General features: G+C 48.2%; 1 protein-coding gene across 2 annotated transcripts in view; it reads left to right on the top strand.

The window, feature by feature from the left end:
- POLR3A (RNA polymerase III subunit A) overlaps positions 1-18,035 on the top strand; it is a 50,523-nt gene that overhangs the window by 28,552 nt on the left and 3,936 nt on the right. Inside the window, exons 17-31 of one of the 2 annotated variants that reach the window (XM_072823755.1) lie at positions 474-585; positions 1,586-1,704; positions 3,078-3,215; positions 5,140-5,310; positions 6,230-6,343; positions 7,431-7,466; positions 10,837-10,923; positions 11,012-11,094; positions 11,651-11,821; positions 12,541-12,634; positions 12,801-12,893; positions 14,337-14,501; positions 14,985-15,149; positions 15,259-15,390; positions 16,666-16,798. In XM_072823755.1, the coding sequence (XP_072679856.1) occupies positions 474-585; positions 1,586-1,704; positions 3,078-3,215; positions 5,140-5,310; positions 6,230-6,343; positions 7,431-7,466; positions 10,837-10,923; positions 11,012-11,094; positions 11,651-11,821; positions 12,541-12,634; positions 12,801-12,893; positions 14,337-14,501; positions 14,985-15,149; positions 15,259-15,390; positions 16,666-16,798 (1,813 nt within the window). The remainder of the gene's footprint in view (positions 1-473; positions 586-1,585; positions 1,705-3,077; positions 3,216-5,139; positions 5,311-6,229; positions 6,344-7,430; positions 7,467-10,836; positions 10,924-11,011; positions 11,095-11,650; positions 11,822-12,540; positions 12,635-12,800; positions 12,894-14,336; positions 14,502-14,984; positions 15,150-15,258; positions 15,391-16,665; positions 16,799-18,035) is intronic. The other variant, XM_072823756.1, reaches the window with a different exon arrangement.

Raw genomic sequence — 18,035 nt, 5'->3', positions numbered from 1 at the left:
AAATGTTATATATAGTTCAAGCCATTCTGCTTTATCATGTGCTACACATTACCTTACTTCATGCGCGGATTTAGGCAGATGTTTGTCTATAAAGTGATACACGTACACATGTATTGTGGTATAGGGCACTATATACAAAACCATTTGCATTCTATCTCATGGGTCATTTATTTATTTTTATTTTTTCCTCATGGGTCATTTAAAGGATTTTAAAAACAAGGATGTTTCAAGGTTTTATTACTAATAAAACCTTTTTTTTTTTTTTACCTTAAACACTGGTTTTAGAACCTTGTGGAAGATATGGGTCTTTATAGATAAGCCATATTGGTCTTCAGAGGCTCAAAAATCTGTCTTTTGGAAATCTGACATCTGGCTTAAATTTTTTCAAATTTCATTAAATGTCAGCTTAACCATGGATAAGTGGCAGAGTCCCCATGCACCTCTCCCCCCCCCACACACTGCCCCCCTGCCAGGCTCTGATCCTGAAGGAGCTATCTGTGATAAGAGACCATGCTGGCAGCGCCTGCCTCCGGGAACTGGATAAGAGCAACAGCCCGCTCACCATGGCTCTGTGCGGCTCCAAAGGTGAGTGCTTCTCTGGCTGCGCTGAGGGGGCTGGCCGGTTTTGTTCCAGGAAGTGGCAGGCATCAGAACTTCAGACCTGTCGTTTATAAGAGCGTATCTTTTTTTTTTTTTTTAAGATTTATTTATTCATTCAGAGAGAGCGAAGAGAGGCAGAGACACAGGCAGAGGGAGAAGCAGGCTCCATCCATGCAGGAAGCATGATGTGGGACTGGATCCTGGGTCTCCAGGATCACACCCTGGGCTGCAGGCGGCGCTAAAGCCACCGGGGCTGCCCAAGCATATCTTTTTAAATCACATGTATCGAAAAAGACTTAATTATTTGCATTTTAGTAATTTAACTCATTTGGAGGAATTTGCATAATATATGTGGATTTCTGAGCTCAAGGGTGCTTCAGGCAAACTTGATCTTATTTTTTAAAAACTTTCTGAATTAATTAGTATATTTATTTAGTGATGTGGCAAAACAGTTTAATTTCATAGTTATTTAGGACCTAAAGGCACTAGGCTTGGTGGTACTGCTCTCAGATTCAGAACCTCCATGCTTCTCTCTCTGTAAATTTTTTTCGCCAAATAATGTCCAGGTTTGCTGCTTTTCCCCCCAATATTCTTCCTGCTCCTGGTATACGTATATCCCTCCTCATTCCTGTGTCCTTCCTTCCCCCTCTTCCACTTACTTTGGAATTCCTCTCCAGCCCCTTTTATGTCCAAATCGGAGTGCCTTCCAAAAGGTCAGCCTGGTTGTGGGCTGCCCTGCCCTGCGGTATTTCCTCCAACCCCCTTACCCCCCAAGTGCTGGCTCCCGGCTGAGCACCACCAGCCCTCCTCCAGCCTTTGTTCTGTTATGGAGGGCCCTAGCCCGTGGTGTTCTCATTCTGGCCTTTCCTGTCCCTAGACTGTGAGCCTGCTATATTGTGTTTCTGCTTTATCCTACAGACCTGCTCATACTTGGGTTAATGTTACTTTGGTTAATGAACATTACATTCCTGAACTGTTTCCCCAGGTTCTTTCATTAACATATCACAGATGATTGCCTGTGTGGGACAGCAGGCCATCAGTGGCTCTCGAGTGCCAGATGGCTTTGAAAACAGGTCGTTGCCTCACTTTGAGAAACACTCAAAGGTAAGTGTAGTGGCTCATACAGAACTTTGAAGGGCGACCAACGGCACACGAGAGTGACCAGAGCCGGTGCCCCCAACTGAGCCGCTCCTAGAGGGGGTGTGTCAGGGCAGGGCTGCTCAGGGGTCTTCCCTCGTCATCCCAGACTGAGTCACGTAGGAGCCTTGGTAGACCTGCAGCTATAAAACTGGATCAGTGCCCACTTCTGAGTTTTCTCTCCAAGGAGGAAGATTTCAGGGTCCTAGCCACCTTACATTCAGTAATTAAAATGTAAGGTTATCTCATGCATGATCAGTCTGTATGCTTATTTAGGGGGCACTGACATCAAAGTTTGGGGATTTAAAAATAACGATAAGAGAAACCACCCTAAAACCACCAAGAAATTCCAGATTCTCCTCTCAACTTCTCAAACTCAGTTGTTTTGTTTGTTTGTTTGTTTGTTTGTTTGTTTGTTTGTAGGGTGGGGGGTGGAGGGAGCACATGCGAGCAGAGTGGGGGGGCACGGGGAGAGGGAGAATCTTAAGCAGGCTCTGCATGCAGCACAGAGCCTGATTCAGGGCTCGATCTCACAACCCTGAGATCATGATCTAGGCCGAAATCAAGAGGAAGACACTTAATCAACTGAGCCACCCAGGTACCCCTCAAATTCAGTTTTTAAATGACCTCTGGGTTTCATTGGCTCTGGGGGCTTGAGCACTAGTGTAAGCAGACAGACAAAGATCGACACATCTGTGCTGGGCTTTCTCTGGAACTCAGGGGCAAACAGCTATTCTAGTTGAGGAACTTAAAGTAGGTTTGGTCACTCAGATTCTGGATTGGGAGTTCTTATTCCCATTAAAGCACAGATGCCCCAGCTGCCCCTGTCCCATGGCACTGCGGGGTTTCCGTCCAGCCCCTCCCGGGGAGACAGGACTGCTATACTGAGAGTGAATAGGTACTCTCTATATCCACACAGCCTCAGGAACATTTTATGGTCTCTGCCCAAGATCAGAATTCACTAGAAGTCAGACAACCAAGTGGTCACTGGAATGGTGCCTGCCGTGCCTGTCAGGCTCACAGGTCTAAGGGAGCCTGACTGGTGTAGGGGAGAGGCTGGGGGCATCCAGACTTCTTAGTCCACTTGCCTGCTGCCACCACCAGCAACAGCCTTGACTGGGACCCCACCCTCGCTTGTCTCTGGGCAGGATAGCATATGCCAAGCTGTTCTCATTTAGGACAGGGCATGTAAAGTCTGCCCTTTCACTAGAGCACGTTGACCAGATATTTATAGCCTAAAGGTGGGGCATTCTTTGATTTGAATGGGGTTTGAGGTTGTGGGCGTTAAAGGGGTTTCTTTTTTTGTCTGATTTTTCTCTTTTTCCCCCACCCCGCTTTAGCTCCCAGCTGCCAAAGGCTTTGTGGCAAATAGCTTTTATTCCGGCTTGACACCAACAGAGTTTTTCTTCCACACAATGGCTGGCCGGGAAGGTCTCGTCGACACAGCTGTAAAGACAGCAGAAACAGGGTACATGCAGGTAATTGGAGAAAATGTAGGCCATTCACAATGGAGCAGGACAGGGTTCTGAGGATTTTGACTGCAGAGTGTTTACATATTTTGTACTTGAGCTGTAATGTATCGGGTCTTAGTATTTAAAAGGGAAAATTGAGAGAGGTGGGTGCCCTAGAAATAAGCAACATAAAAAGGTAACATGTTCGCTTCATCTCATGTGCCTCGGGCCAGAACCACACACACCAAAGCTCTACTGAGAACATGGACTGGAAGTGCATTCAGGGACACGTCATTGAGCCTCACTGGGCCTCTGTGTCCTCATACATGAAGATGGGGATGACACTGAGAGGACTCTGCTTCTCACTAGGCAGCTCTTTGTGTGACCCACTATTAGTATAATTTTAACTGACACCAAGAACTTACTCCAGTGCCCACAGGAGGGCTTGGCCACTTGGAGGAATGGCTCTTTCTCTATTGTTTGCACAGTTCCAGGATAATAGGCTCAGGCAGCCAGAATGAAACCAGAGGGCTTCCCAATGCCTATGCTTCTCCAACCGCCATAAAAATACCCCTAATGGCAGAGGAGTGAGAACACATCCTGACTTTGTTCTTCCATAAGACCACAAGCAAAGGATTTCTTTTCTTTCTCTATCATTTTCTACTGTTCTCTATGGTCTGTGTTTGCTTTTACATTTTTTCAATGTTTTTGTCTTATAACACGAGGTGAAGTTAAATCTCGCAGTTGCTGGGCCATGCACTTACTGCAGGTTTGTGTCCCCTTTCTCCTCACTGGACCCCAGTTTGAAAAGCACAGCCCTTTGCAGGCTGGGAGAGCAGGACTGATAAACCAGAGATGTGAGTGAGTGAGCCAGAACAAACAAGGTTGATGAGGGTGGGAGCGGACTTGAGTCAGTAGACTGCGATTTCCATAATCTCTTCTGTACGTGTGTATTTTCATCGATACTTCTCTTTTCATTATCTTGGGATGGGAAATTGCCCTTCAATTTTGGAGTGTGCTGCTTTTGTCAGAAACCCAACAGACTGTGAAGTGCTTTTTACCACTCTTGCCAGAATGTCTTGACTTCATTTTTTTTACTTTACCTATTTGAAGTAGAGAGTATGACTTTCCCAGAGCAGTGTGTTAACCTAGAACAAATTTGTTCTGGCATGAGGGATTTTTGTTTTGAAGTTGCCTAGAGGAAGATTTCTCTCTCTAATTCACTGAACCACCATTGCTGGCTGGAGTGTTCTGCTAGTGGAAGGTTCTCCCTAAGCAGATTTGAGGAATGGCTGCTGCCTGCTGGTTCAGACACAATGCTGTCCCTGTTCTCTCTTCTTCCCCCTGTGTCCCAGAAGAGGGCCTGCACCTGATCCTCTGTAATTCATATTGAAGTCCACAGGGGTCCTGGATTAAGTTGTGTTTAGAAATGCAAAGCCATTGCATTAATTTATACTGTAGGGAGAAAGAGGGAAGGCAAAACAACCTAGGATAACAGCTAGTATTTGCAGAGTCCTTTGGGGGTGATGGGGCTTAAATAGCATGTACTCTAAAATACACTAAAGTGTGTGGAAGGGGCGGTGGGCAGAGGGAGGTAGCTGGATGACAGGCACTGAGGAGGGCACTTGATGGGATGAGCACTGGGTGTTATATGTTGACAAATGGAATTTAAATTTTTTTTTAAATGTACTAAAGTGCAAGATGTTGGAACATATTCTAGACCCCCCTGCACAGGCTGTCTGGCCACTTTTGGGCTTGTTGTTTTGTGTGTCAGGGGACTCTTTTTAAAGAAATTTCTAATAAAATGTTTTAATAGGCGAAGGTACCTTGAAAATACTTTGAATAGGTGTAATAACCTTGAATGTTATAGCATTGCAGATCCCATCCTCTGCATATGACTAGTCTTCTCAAAGAGGCTGAGCATTTGTTTCCTCTCCTTCTTTTCCTTTAGAGAAGGCTTGTCAAGTCCCTTGAAGATCTTTGCTCACAGTATGACCTGACAGTCCGAAGCTCTACGGGTGATATTATCCAGTTCATTTATGGGGGAGATGGCTTGGATCCTGCAGCAATGGAGGGAAAAGATGAACCGTTAGAGTTCAAAAGAGTTCTGGACAACATCAAAGTAAGATTTAGCATTATATCTGGGGTTAGAGTGTTTCTGAAGACGTGTGTTTAGAATGGAGGTGTCCTTTGGAGCTTCAGACACAGTTAATGCCTCAGTTGTATCTACCTAGGCACTGGGTTAGTATTTTTCTTCTTGTGTTATTCTATGTAATTTTCCCAAATATTAAGGGAAGGTATTTTTTCAGTTTCAAAGACTAGCATTGGTAGTGACTGAATGCACAGAAGAGGGCTTTGGGTTTCTCTCTGTCTAGTGAAGCATGTTACAGTCCAGTGTTAAAAATCATGGGTATTGAAAAGCAAGCTTTACTTTAAACTTTTACTAAAGCACATACTTAACTAGGGATATAATTTAGAACAACCTTTTCAGAAGGTAGCTTGACAATACTGATCTGAATTTAAATGTGTGTCTTTTGACCCAGTAGTTCCACTTACAAAAATTTGCATTACAGAAATTATCTAAATGTGCCAAGAACGTTTTTCCAGCATCATTTATAGTAAAGGCAAACCATCAGTAGAGTATAGGTCAGATACATAGTGGTTTGACCATATATTAGGGTAATATGCAGCCATTAAAACTTTGAGAAAAATCCCATGAGCTTGGGGGTGGGAGAGTATTTTCACTCCCGAAATGTTTGGGTGTTTTTAAAAACAACAATACAAACTTTTAATGCAAATCTGGGGTGAGGTGAAGGCTGAGGAGTAATGGAACAATACCCACTGTTCCACAAGTCTTTGTGTGAGATGAAGTGGGTTTATCCTGTTTCCACCTCCATACTAAAGGTAGAATGTAAAAGACGTTTTGAAAGAAAAAAAATCATGGGTTAGTAAGAGCTTGCTCTTAGAAAAATGATTTTCTTATAAATTATTTCACTTGGTCGCCGCCATACACATCACACTGTCTGTTTTTGATACTCGAGGCAGTCTTCCCGTGTCAGAGCGAACCTGCACTAAGTAAAAATGAACTGGTCCTGACCACTGAATCAATCATGAAGAAGACTGAGTTCCTCTGCTGCCAGGATAGCTTCCTGCAGGTGAGTTCTGCCCCTGGTGGGTGCACCCAGCCTGGCCATCACCAAGAGATTGTTGCCAAATGCCAGCAGGTGGATTTTATGAGCAAGAGGTGGGAGAGAGAGGGTGTTAAGGGTGTTTTTTCGTTAAAAATTTCAGGACTGAAAAAAAACAATTTCAGGACTGGCCCAGGCAAAATGTCAACCAGCCAACATGAAGAATTTATGTCATGTCCTTCCCAGTGTATGTCTCTCACCCAAGCGTCTCCCTGCTAGAAGAAAAATAATTGCTTTAGAGAACTGAATTTTTTTTTAACCTTGTCCCTATCAGCCCCTTTACCCACTTCCCCATCTCGAGGGACCAGTCCTTCCCACAGTCATTGTGAATCCTAGTGTTTTTTTTCTAGTGATGGTATTTTATTTCTAGTTTTAGTTTTTAAAGATTTTATTTGTAAGTAATCTCGACACCAACACAAGGCTCAAAACTCATAACCCAGAGATGAAGCATCATGTGCTCTACCCACAGAGCCAACCAGGCGCCCCTAGTGGTGGTGCTTTAAATAGCTCTCCCTGTGATCATAGTGTGGATCGGAAGTTCATGGAGTCAGCCAGACCGCCGCCTCCTTCCAGGGAGCTGTTACCTTGATAGTCTCTGAAGGTTTTTTAGATTGTTGGTTTTTTGTTTTTTGAATTTTGCTGACCTACTCAAGCAGCTCTTTCCTGTTTATAATCATGGTTATGATCAAAAGCAGAGGAATACAGAAACCAGTCAATGGTTGCCTTTGTGTACCGATCAGTGACTCAGTGCAGCACAAAATCGGCAGGAATCTGTCCCTTTCATACATCAAAAATGACAGCAGTAAAGTGAGACTTCAGTAAAAATGTTTTAGTTAAGGAAGCTCATGATTCTTTTCATAAGTTGAAGTATGAAAGGGGAAAGAGACTTTTCCGGATTTTATTAAGTTTAAAATCCACACTATGACTGGGCTGAGTGCCTCTGTTTTGTTTTTACAGATTTTCTTACTCTTTTCTTTTTAAACAAATGAGAATTGTGATTTGGTTTTTATACATGATTATATTCACTTATTTACTTTTCTGTTTATCCTCAAAGACCTTAACTGAGACAGGCTATGAGAAATATAACGAGGTACCGCCCTGAGCATGCTGGGAATGCTGAGCATAGGGGTGAATTGTGCAGCAGTCCGGCTGTTGGCCAGCCCCAGACTCCACAGGCTCTGTCCCACTTCTGGCACACGTGGCTTTCCTATTCGTCATTCTGGCTCCTTTCTTGCCTTTGACAGGGTTTAACGAGTACCCCCCTGACCAGCAGCGTGTGCTTCCTTAGCAAGCACTCCTTCTAGCCCTCAATACAGGTCACACGCCTCATGGGTCCTAGGGACATAAAGATGACTAAATGTTTCCATGCCTTCCAGGGGCTCACAATCTAATGAACTCAGGTCCAAAATCCAGTGGCCAGAACAGATTTGTCTGAGCCCCTTCTGTGTTCTCCATCCCCAGCCTGTGCCAGAGCCGAGGCCCGCCAGAGGCCACTGCCCATGCTCACAGATGTGCTGTGGAGTGAGTGTGAGAACTTAACTGCTGGTTAACCGTGTGATTAATAGCCTGCCAGTTGCTATGTTGTGAGTTCTTTTCAGTATGCATGGGTTTATTCAACTGAATTCTTAGTAGCTTATTTCAGTTTTTATTTCTATACAGTGAGTTTGGTTTTTTTTTAACCTAGTTTTCAGAAAATCAGCCCTAACTTTTGTGTAGGGAAAGTTGTTCCTTTCAGCAAAGCCACTAGAAGCATGTCCATTAGGGTGGTAGCTAAATGACCTCATTTCCAGTGCCTGAGCTGGGGAATGGTTTTAGGTGCGTGGTCTTTGACTCTTGCCTGTGGAGTTCCTCGGATGAAAATCCCCTGGGTCCACACCGCCACAGGCTCTCACTCTGGTTCCGCTGGGCCAGCAGTGGGGCAGCCTTTCACAGCTGGCAGTCAGCAGCTGGCCCTGAAGGACACAACTGCAGCCAGACGAGTAGGCTGGGGGAGGAAATCACTCATGTGAAAGAGGCTCTTTGCACTGAATGATGCAGAGGGAAAATGAGGTGGCCGCAGGTACGAGTGCCTTTGAGCATTCCTGCTGTTGAGCAGAGCCGTGCCAGGAGAGATTGTTGCACTGCCTTCTGCGGTCTGGTTCCCACCTCTGGTTTGCAGTCACTGACTAAAAGTGTACTCTCAACCTCACAATCAGTAAGTAAACCCGGAGAGCTTAGCTTCTCTTTGAGAAGAGTTTCTTGAAAACTTTTAAGATCTCGTAAATTAATAAAAAGTCCTTTCTGTGTAGATTGATGACTAAAGGGCATAGTACCCCTCACACGTAATCCAGACTTTCTCAAGGAGAAGGAAGAGAGTTGGCCCACGAGCAGTCATCATGAGAGAGCCACGTTCATGCACAAGAGATAGCCAGAGTATGATGGACCTCGAGCAGCCCTTGGTTATCTGGGCTCCAAGGAGACAGAAAGTGCCAGTGGGCGGCAAAGATGACATTGCATAAACCCCTGCCCAGGAGCAGTCCTCAGAGAAAGCATCTGACTTCACGGAGAGGCCCATTGCCTTGGCCAAGCCCGTGACCTCCCTGAGCCCCTCAGTGCCCGCTGCTCTAGAGCAATGGGGTTAATGCCACGCCTCCTCACAGAGAGGCCTCACTCTGCCAGGCAGCAGCTGACTGGGAAGGGCCCCTGAGCCAGGGACCATGTGGATAATGCTAAGGCTATTTAAAATAAGAACATTAAGTATTAGGGTTTTTTTGCTTTCAGAAAATATAGTAGCTAGAAATTGCTAGGTGGTCTGTGGGAGGCTAAAGAGACTTATTTTTGCAAGGTTAAGATAGAACTGGACTCTCCTAAGTTTTAAGCTCTCTGGGTGTCCATCAGATTTTACTTTTGTAAGCATGGGCTTCTGATTCCATCTGCTTTAAAATATTTGTTTCAGACAAAACACATTTTCAGCTCTGTGATATAGACTGAGTAGACTTTGGGTAGGGGACATGTTGGTCTTCTTTTCGGGGTCACTCAGCCTGCCTTGGAATCAAGAAACAGGACTTCGTGAAGCTTTACAGCCACCACAATATGCCCTCCACCCTTGGGCTGTCTGCGTATGTAGATCTGCCCTCAGCCAGCCACATAGGGCAGCTGGGTGCCTGCAACGGCATTCAAGAGTGACAGTTAAGCTCACTGCCCCTGCTATTTGCCCAAAGTCAATGAGGAAAATTTATATTCCCAGGATAGCGGTTGAGGCGAAGTGGGGTCTAATCACTCTTTCCCATATTCTCAAAAATAATCCTGGATCAAACTAGAGTGGCAGATTGCCAGCCCCCAGGCCTCTGTCACAGTGGCCTCCAAAGACCTGCTGTCACTGTATAGCGTGTGCCATCCACTCACCTGGAAGTACACTTAGAGTCAGTATCACAGCGCTTGACGTGTGAGCCCCTGGGAGCAAGGCTTTGATGGGCATAGCTCACTAAAGGCCATCACCCCTTCTGTAAGTTCTCCGTGAGTGCTGGTTAATCTGGTTCTAGATCCTGGTTCTAACGGTGCCCATAGGCCTGCTTTTAGGCAGAGATACATCACAAATTATATAACAAATAGATTTTCCCCCTTTGAACGGTTGCCAGAAAACATAGGTCTGTGGCCTCCAACCTTGCCCTGTGCTTCCTCCACATGATGTCCTTGTCACCTTCCTTGCTACCATCCTGGTCTTAGAGTGCTACTCTGAAATACAGAGAGGACCACAGACACACTGGTTTCTTCTTCCCAGCCTGGTTTCCAGGAATTCTTATGAATTGTTGGGAAGTGAAAGTGAGACCGGGGGGTTGGGGTGATGCAGAGGTTGAGGGTCAGAGAGACAACAAGAAGCAGGGATTTGGGAGTGTCTTCTCTGAAATGAAGGCAAGCTGAAACCACGGGGTTTTTCTGTTGTTTTGTTTAGTTTTGTTTTTTAAGATTTATTTATTTATTCATGAGAGACACAGGCAGAGGGAGAAGCAGGCTCCCCACAGGGAGCCCAGTATGGGACTCAATCCTGGGACTCTGGGATCACACCCTGAGCTGAAGGCAGACGCTCAACCACTGAGCCACCCAGGCATCCTGAAACCATACATTTGTATATATTCTGTACAAAGCTATGCTTTAGCTTACACTTAAATTGACCATAACTTCAGAAGAAAGCCTCAAAGGTAAGCCTGTTTAGAGACGGCAGGTTTGTAAGTGTACAGTTGCAGCTGTTCCGAGCTGGGTGAATGCGGGTGTCGGGTGCTCAGAGAGCAGTGGAGAAGGCGGCTGTGTCGGGCTCCTGGCGGCGCTCCTGCTGGCTGTGCAGGGGGCTACACGGAACGGGCAGGGCTGTCACCAGCCATCTCAAAACTGGCAGGCTCACCACATTCCCAAAGTTTGTAAAACAAACAGCCACCCACACCCCTAAGAAATACACAACTGATGTTTGCTGTGTAATCTTGCAGGAAATAAAAAATTTCGTTAAGGGCATTTCTGAGAAGATCAAGAAGACCAGAGATAAATACGGCATCAATGACAACGGCACAACAGAGGTAACGCTTGTCTTCCCTGACCGGCTCAGGTGCCCTCCTGGGCTCGGGTACCTCGGCCTGACTCTGCACTTGGTTTCTGTCCTTCCAGCCCCGTGTGTTGTACCAGTTGGACAGGATCACCCCCACCCAAATCGAAAAGTTCCTGGAGACCTGCAGGGACAAGTACATGAGGTACAGATGCCAATTTTCTTAGACTGCCAGGTGGTCGCAGGGGGCTCCTGTCCTTCCCCTTCCCCACTGGAATGCGGTCCTGCCCCAGCACCGCCAGCCACTGCCAGCATTTAAGCAGGGTCTTTCACCTCTGCTTAGGGCTCCAGTGGGGAGGCAGGCTGGAGGCTTGGGGATGTGGAAACAAGTGCGAGGACACTTCTGAGTGTCCTCCCCTCATGGAGTGACCACCAGTATATTTGGCCAGTGCCAGCTGCTCCGTCAGCACCATTTGTTAGCAGAGCTCTGGAGCGTCTCCAGGCAGTCGATGTTTAAGCCCAGACCACAAGTAGCGCATCAATGTTTGTTGTTGGACCCATCGACTGTTGCGCCCCCCCACCCCCGTCTGCACCTCTGGCTGTTCTGTGCCAGGTTTTTCCTGTCACAAGCACAGCCTGCCTCAGAGCGTATTCCCTCTTGACTCTGATGACACCTGCGTTTTTTTCTTTGGCAAGGAGAGAACCAACAGCCTCTTCCCGACAGTCTTGCAGAACTATTCTTCTGTACGCTTACCTTCTAGGGCACAGATGGAGCCAGGTTCTGCGGTGGGCGCGCTGTGTGCCCAGAGCATTGGCGAGCCGGGCACCCAGATGACCCTGAAGACTTTCCACTTTGCAGGTGTGGCCTCCATGAACATCACCCTGGGTGTGCCCCGGATCAAAGAGATCATCAATGCTTCCAAGGCCATCAGGTGCCCATCTCCATCTCCCTTTTGTTCCTGTGCCGCCTGTCGTGGGATTCTCTTACGACGCTACTCTGCTGGGCAGTCCTCTAAACTCTGGTGGCATGCTCGCCTTAATCAGATCTGGGGTTTTAAAGATAAGTCAAAACTGGGTACCGTCAGAAGTGAGGCAGTGGTTCTTTATGGCTACAGGTAACATGAAAGAAACATAAAAAATGACTGGAAAGGCCATATCAATACGTCTGCATAGATTTAAACTTCAGATGTTATCATTCCCAGCCGAAGCCTGACTGGAGAGTCTGTCACTTGGCCATAGTCTGTGGCCATAGTCTGTGACTGCCTAGTGATTTCGTGGTAGGGTTTGTAGGTCGTCTGAGACTAGAAAAGATAAAAATACATTACAGTGCATTCTGTGACCTAATTGTGAACCACCTGTGATCTGAATCCACCAGAGTGATTACATATAGCGTTCAATGAAGGAACATGGTGCTTGGATCTAGAGCAGCAACTGTAGGGATCCAGGGTGAAAGTTGTCTCCTTCACTGATGAGTGGGTTGCTTCATGAGTTCTAAATATAGTCTGGCTAAGAGTGTCTGCGAAGCCCCCAGTACATGTGCTGGGAATGGCAGTCGCTATGCATGTTCGGATTCCAGTAGTGCCTGGACTTCCCCCAGCAGTGGCCTCCCAGCAGGCTCGGGGCTATAAGCACTGCCCCTGTCCTTTCTCAGCACTCCGATCATCACGGCACAGCTGGATAAGGATGACGACGCGGACTACGCCCGCCTCGTGAAGGGCAGAATTGAGAAAACCCTCTTGGGAGAGGTAAGGAGAAATCCTCTTGGTGACGCGAACACTGGAGCAGCAGCTGTCAGGCACGCGCTCGTACACGCCAGCTGTGGAGAGCTTACCGGGCAGGAGGGCCACGTAGCCTGTGCTCTTTGGAAAGGCGAGATCAACTATGTAACATTCTGATCTTTTGACATGACAGATTTCGGAGTATATTGAAGAAGTATTTCTTCCAGATGATTGCTTTATCCTCGTCAAGCTCTCCCTGGAACGGATCAGACTTCTGAGACTAGAAGTGAGTCATGTAATTAAATGTGGGCAGGAGATCATCCTCTCTGAGTCCCAAGATGGTCACTGATAACCTGGGGCAGGAGCTAAGTGGGGCATGAGAAGCATTGCAGAGGCTTCACTGGGTTTCTGTTTTATAAGGGTCTGTCGTCGCTTCCCATTCTCTTTCTGAACCTGACCCTGACATACAGACTCCCATCTAAAGACACAAGGAGGGGCACCTGGGTGGCTCAGTCTAAGTGGCTGCCTTCAGCTCAGGCCGTGATCCCACGGCCTGGGCTCCCTGCTCAGCGGGAAGTCTACTTCTCCCTCTTCCTCTGTTCCTCCCCCTTTTTATGCTTTCTCAAATAAATAAAATTTTAGGGATCCCTGGGTGGCGCAGCGGTTTGGCGCCTGCCTTTGGCCCAGGGCGCGATCCTGGAGACCCGGGATCGAATCCCACATCGGGCTCCCGGTGCATGGACTCTGCTTCTCCCTCTGCCTGTGTCTCTGCGCCTCTCTCTCTCTCTCTCTCTCTGTGACTATCATAAATAAATAAAAATTTTTAAAAAAAATTTAAAAAAATTTTTTAAATAAAATAAATAAAGACACGGAAAATTGTTGTAGTTTTGTGAGGCCGTGATACCCATTTGCTATGACACAACATTAGAGGGTCTGGCAGGAGCGTAGGGCCGCCTGTGTCTTGCTCATCTGTGAGTGCCCAGCATGAATGTTGTTGGCCAGGTGGACTAGTCTGGCTTAGTATTACTGGTGTTCACAGACAGGTAAAGATTCAAAGATTGTCAGCCATTGTCACAGACTAGCTGAGGCAAGGATGCAAACTGAGTAACTTCCTGGCATCTTCCTCTTCCTCTCAGGCAGTTGACACCCATCCTGGCCACATTGTGTCTCAGCCCATTCCCTCACGTACCAAGCTTGTGTTGCCCGTAGACTGTGAGTCTAGAATTGAGCAGCCAAGTCTCCAGGTTGGGGGCTTCTGTAGCCCAGCTCTGGCCGTCTGCCTTGTGGCTCTTGTACCAGAAGGACCAGGTTGTATCAAGGAACGTGGCATATGAGCAGTTGGCGGTGAGGTCAGGTAAAGAGGAGGCTTTGCTGACACTTTAAATTGTCCTGCTCTCCAGCCTCCCCGCCTCCTGGAACCACCTCGGCCCCTGCATGTGTAGCTATGCATGGAACATGCATTTTCAGTGGGGGCAGACCGTTGGGGTAAGGGGAGGTTGTGAAGAACATCTCTTCTGTTGGTAAGTGAGGTAGGTGTACATATGCGGTACATAAGCAAATACACAAAATATCTTCGTATTAAATTTTTATGGTGAGGAATGCGATTAGGGGAAAAAATGAGGCTTGTCAGGGGGCAATGATGGAAAAAGGCCAAGAAACACTGGAATCAAAGCCTTCGTACCTGTCAGTAATGTCCTGGGCACTTGGCCCATGTCTGGCCACCTTGCAGGTGAACGCTGAGACGGTGCGGTATTCCATCTGCATGTCCAAGCTCCGCGTGAAGCCTGGCGATGTGGCTGTTCACGGCGAGGCTGTGGTGTGTGTCACCCCCAGAGAGAACAGCAAGAGCTCCATGTACTACGTGCTGCAGTTCCTGAAAGAGGATCTCCCCAAGGTGAGACCAAAGTCCCCTCTTGGAGGCCCCACCCAGTCTACTGCCTGGAGGTTTGTAGAGGGAAAGATTGCGTTTACCTCTCGCCCCACTGAATACCCAGGTGTCAGGTGGCCTAAGGACTATGTCACTATGGGGACTTCTGTTTTGCCACATCCCTCTGGAATCAGTCGGGTTTTTCCCATCTTCGCCTTGACGCACCAACTCTGCCTCTTAGATTCTTGTCCGTTCTGTCGGAAAACTGAGGTCGAATGTGTCACAGTCCCCTGATGTTGTGCTTTCTCCCTAACCCCAATGGCACACGGGCACTTATTTAGGTTTGGTTTGTTCCTGATAAACCCCACTGAGAAGCAGGATGGTTAAGGTGACAACCCAGGCATGACGTTCCCAGTTCTCACAGCCCGTGTGGTTTCTGAGGCTAGCTACCATGGTGGTGGGGGCTGTGGGCCCTGCAGGGCCTTGAGACTCCTCTGTCTCCAAGTCCAGGTGGTGGTACAGGGCATCCCAGAGGTTTCCAGAGCTGTCATCCACATCGACGAGCAGAGCGGAAAGGAGAAGTACAAACTCCTGGTGGAGGGTGATAACCTGCGGGCCGTCATGGCCACCCACGGTGTGAAGGGCACCCGCACCACCTCCAATAATACCTATGAGGTACAGCTCATGGCCAGGGTCACATCGCGATTGGGCAGAGGAGGACATAGGGAGGACTTGGGGCGACAAGCCGGAAGAGGCTGCTTCCACTCACCCTGGCTCTCTGTAGGTGGAGAAAACTCTGGGCATCGAAGCTGCCCGGACAACTATCATCAACGAAATCCAGTACACAATGGTCAACCACGGCATGAGCATTGACAGGAGGCACGTGATGCTGCTGTCTGACCTGATGACCTACAAGGTTCGTGGGGAGGGTGCAGCGTGCTGGGCTGTCTCCCACCTGCCTGGAGCACACACGGCTGTGATAACCACCACTAAAATGGCATTGGATGTCACCATCGCTCAAAAACTTTGATTTTTGACCACCCAGCATGTGGTCGGGTCGGGCCAGGTGTTCTGGTGACATTCCAGTATGACACTTGTAACCTCATGGCAGGAGGTGGGATATTATTTTTGTCCTTATTAGAAATATCATCCTAGAGGCAATCTGGCCATTGCCAAAAGCCCAGGGAGGTCCATGGCAAACCTAGGTGTGTATTTCCTATTGAACCCATTCGTCACGCTTCTGTAGCCATTTCCAGGTGAAGGATAAGTTACCGTGATCTGAAGGGGAAGCTAGCTGGGAAGTGAGGCTGCTCGTTCTCTTTTCCCACGAAACGAACCCATTCCCCGTAGTAGTGCCGTAAGGTTTTCACGAGGCCGCCCCATAGGCACCTGTACCTGAGGACGGACGGATCAGAACCGTGTGGGACAGTGACCCGTTTCCTCTGCCCTGTAGTAAAGCCTGGCACTTTTAAGTCTGGCTTTCTGGTCTTAGTCTTTTCACATGTATCATGTGACGCAGCGACAGTGAGTAGTGGGCATGCGGGTTTTATCCTGTTTCATTTAACATTATGACTATTTCCCGTGTCACATGGTTTTTATAAGAATACTTTTTTTTTTTGTTTTGGTGTTTTTGTTTTTAAAAGATTTTATTTATTCATGAGAGAGGCAGAGGGAGAAGCAGGCTCCCTGCGGGGAGCCCAATGCGGGACTCAATCCCAGAACCCCGGGATCACGCCCTGAGCCAAAGTCCCCACACTCAACTGCTGAGCCACCCAGGCGTCCCATAGGTATACTTTTTTAAATGATGGTGCAGCGTTTGCTTGAAAGAAAGCACCTACATTTACTTAACTCTTTCCCTACTCTGAGGCTTTTAAATTATTTGAGTGTGGAGTTCTTGGAGCTGTAATAAACATCTTCAGAAGTATTCTCTTTTTTAAAACTTAGGTTCTTTATTTTAGCTCTGATTTTGTGACTCTTCCTTCTGCCAGCATGTGGCTGGAAGTGTGAGGCTCCCTGGAGCCGCCGTCCCAGGGGGACAGGCCGCTGTTGGGGTCCTCTCCAGACCTGAGGCTGACTTGAACAGCTGCTTCGCCCATCTGTGCTTATTCTGTGGAGGGGCTGCAGGGGGTGTGCGTAGCTCTGGGCCTCTGGGGAGTGTGAGTACCCCCTGACTCCTCCCTCCCCGATGCAGGGTGAAGTCTTGGGCATTACGAGGTTCGGCCTGGCCAAGATGAAGGAGAGCGTGCTCATGCTGGCCTCCTTTGAGAAGACAGCTGACCATCTCTTCGATGCCGCCTACTTTGGGCAGAAGGACTCCGTGTGTGGTAGGTTGCCTGTTTCTTGGAGCTTCACTACAGGGCCTTTGTGTTTCACAGCTGAGACCATGGCTAGGGTTTCCCAGGAGGTGAGGACGCTGAATAGGTACAGCTCTTATGTTTTAGGAATAAAGTCACAGATGATGGGATTGGAAGCAAGTGATCTTTTCCCTCCAGAGCCTGGCTGTGGCTCCCTGCACCCCCTCCTCCGTGAGGAGGCTTCTCTGTCAGTACAGGCAGCTTTGGGGCCACGAAGAAAAGATCACCCCTGGGCATCAAGGAGTGTTTCTGAACCTTGGAGTTGACAGCCGCTCAGATCCTGCCCCTGCTGTATGGTGCCAGGGCTGACAGCAGAGGGACAGCATCCAGTGCCCCTGCTGCTGTGACCCCCAAGAAAGAGCCGCCGGGCCCAGCACCGTGCATACACTTACCTCTGCACATCTGTAAGGGACAGGTTTAAACCCTTGCACGAGTAGAACACAGGACTGGCTGGCTTGTGGACGAGTCTCGCCCCACACCGGCCTCCTCCCCACAGCACACAGCACATCTGGGACACCGGCCTGGGAGACAAGAGTGGTGCTGCTGCCCGGCCAGCTCTTCCTTGGGTCCCGAGCTGAATGCCCACTGTCCTACCCTTTCTCATGCAAGACCCTGCGGGCCTGAGGTGGGGGTCCATGGGGTGCTCAGCAGCCCATCCCAGGTTACATTCTCATCAGGCCCCCGTAGGGATTCCCAGCCTGACCGCCGTCCCCACCACCAGAGCTCTGCTTCCTAGCGGCCATTTCCTGCCTCCTCCCTGAGTCTTACATGGACTTGCCCACCAGGCGGTGGTCAGGTGGAGCCCCCGTCAGGGCACGAACCTCCACTTTGTTCTAAGGTTCTAAGATTAACTATCCTTCCAGAAGGGACACAGATTGCAAATAGAGGGAAAGAGAAATTGGTCTGCCACTTTTAAGATAATGAGGGTCAGAGGAAAGAAAAGGGAACAGATTAGGACAGGATAACAGGACAAGGCAAAAGTAAGAGTGAGTGTCCTTGACAGTGGGACCAACAGCCAGCCCCACAGCCACAGCCGCTGCCCCCTGTGTCCACTGCTGAGCTCCCCGGGGGCCTGGCACAGTCACTCAGAAATCTTCTTGTCCCTTTACAGTGTTGTTAACTCCGTGTCAGCCCTCGGTAGGTGTTGGTCTTTAGCTTGGTGCTTTGTCTCTGGTCTCCTGATGCACAAAGCCCAGAACGTAATAGG

This window comes from Canis lupus, chromosome 4, assembly GCF_048164855.1.
Source record: "Canis lupus baileyi chromosome 4, mCanLup2.hap1, whole genome shotgun sequence".
NCBI lineage: Eukaryota > Metazoa > Chordata > Mammalia > Carnivora > Canidae > Canis > Canis lupus.
Note: the sequence above shows the minus strand (reverse complement) of the source record. Positions and strands in the feature narration are given on the sequence as shown.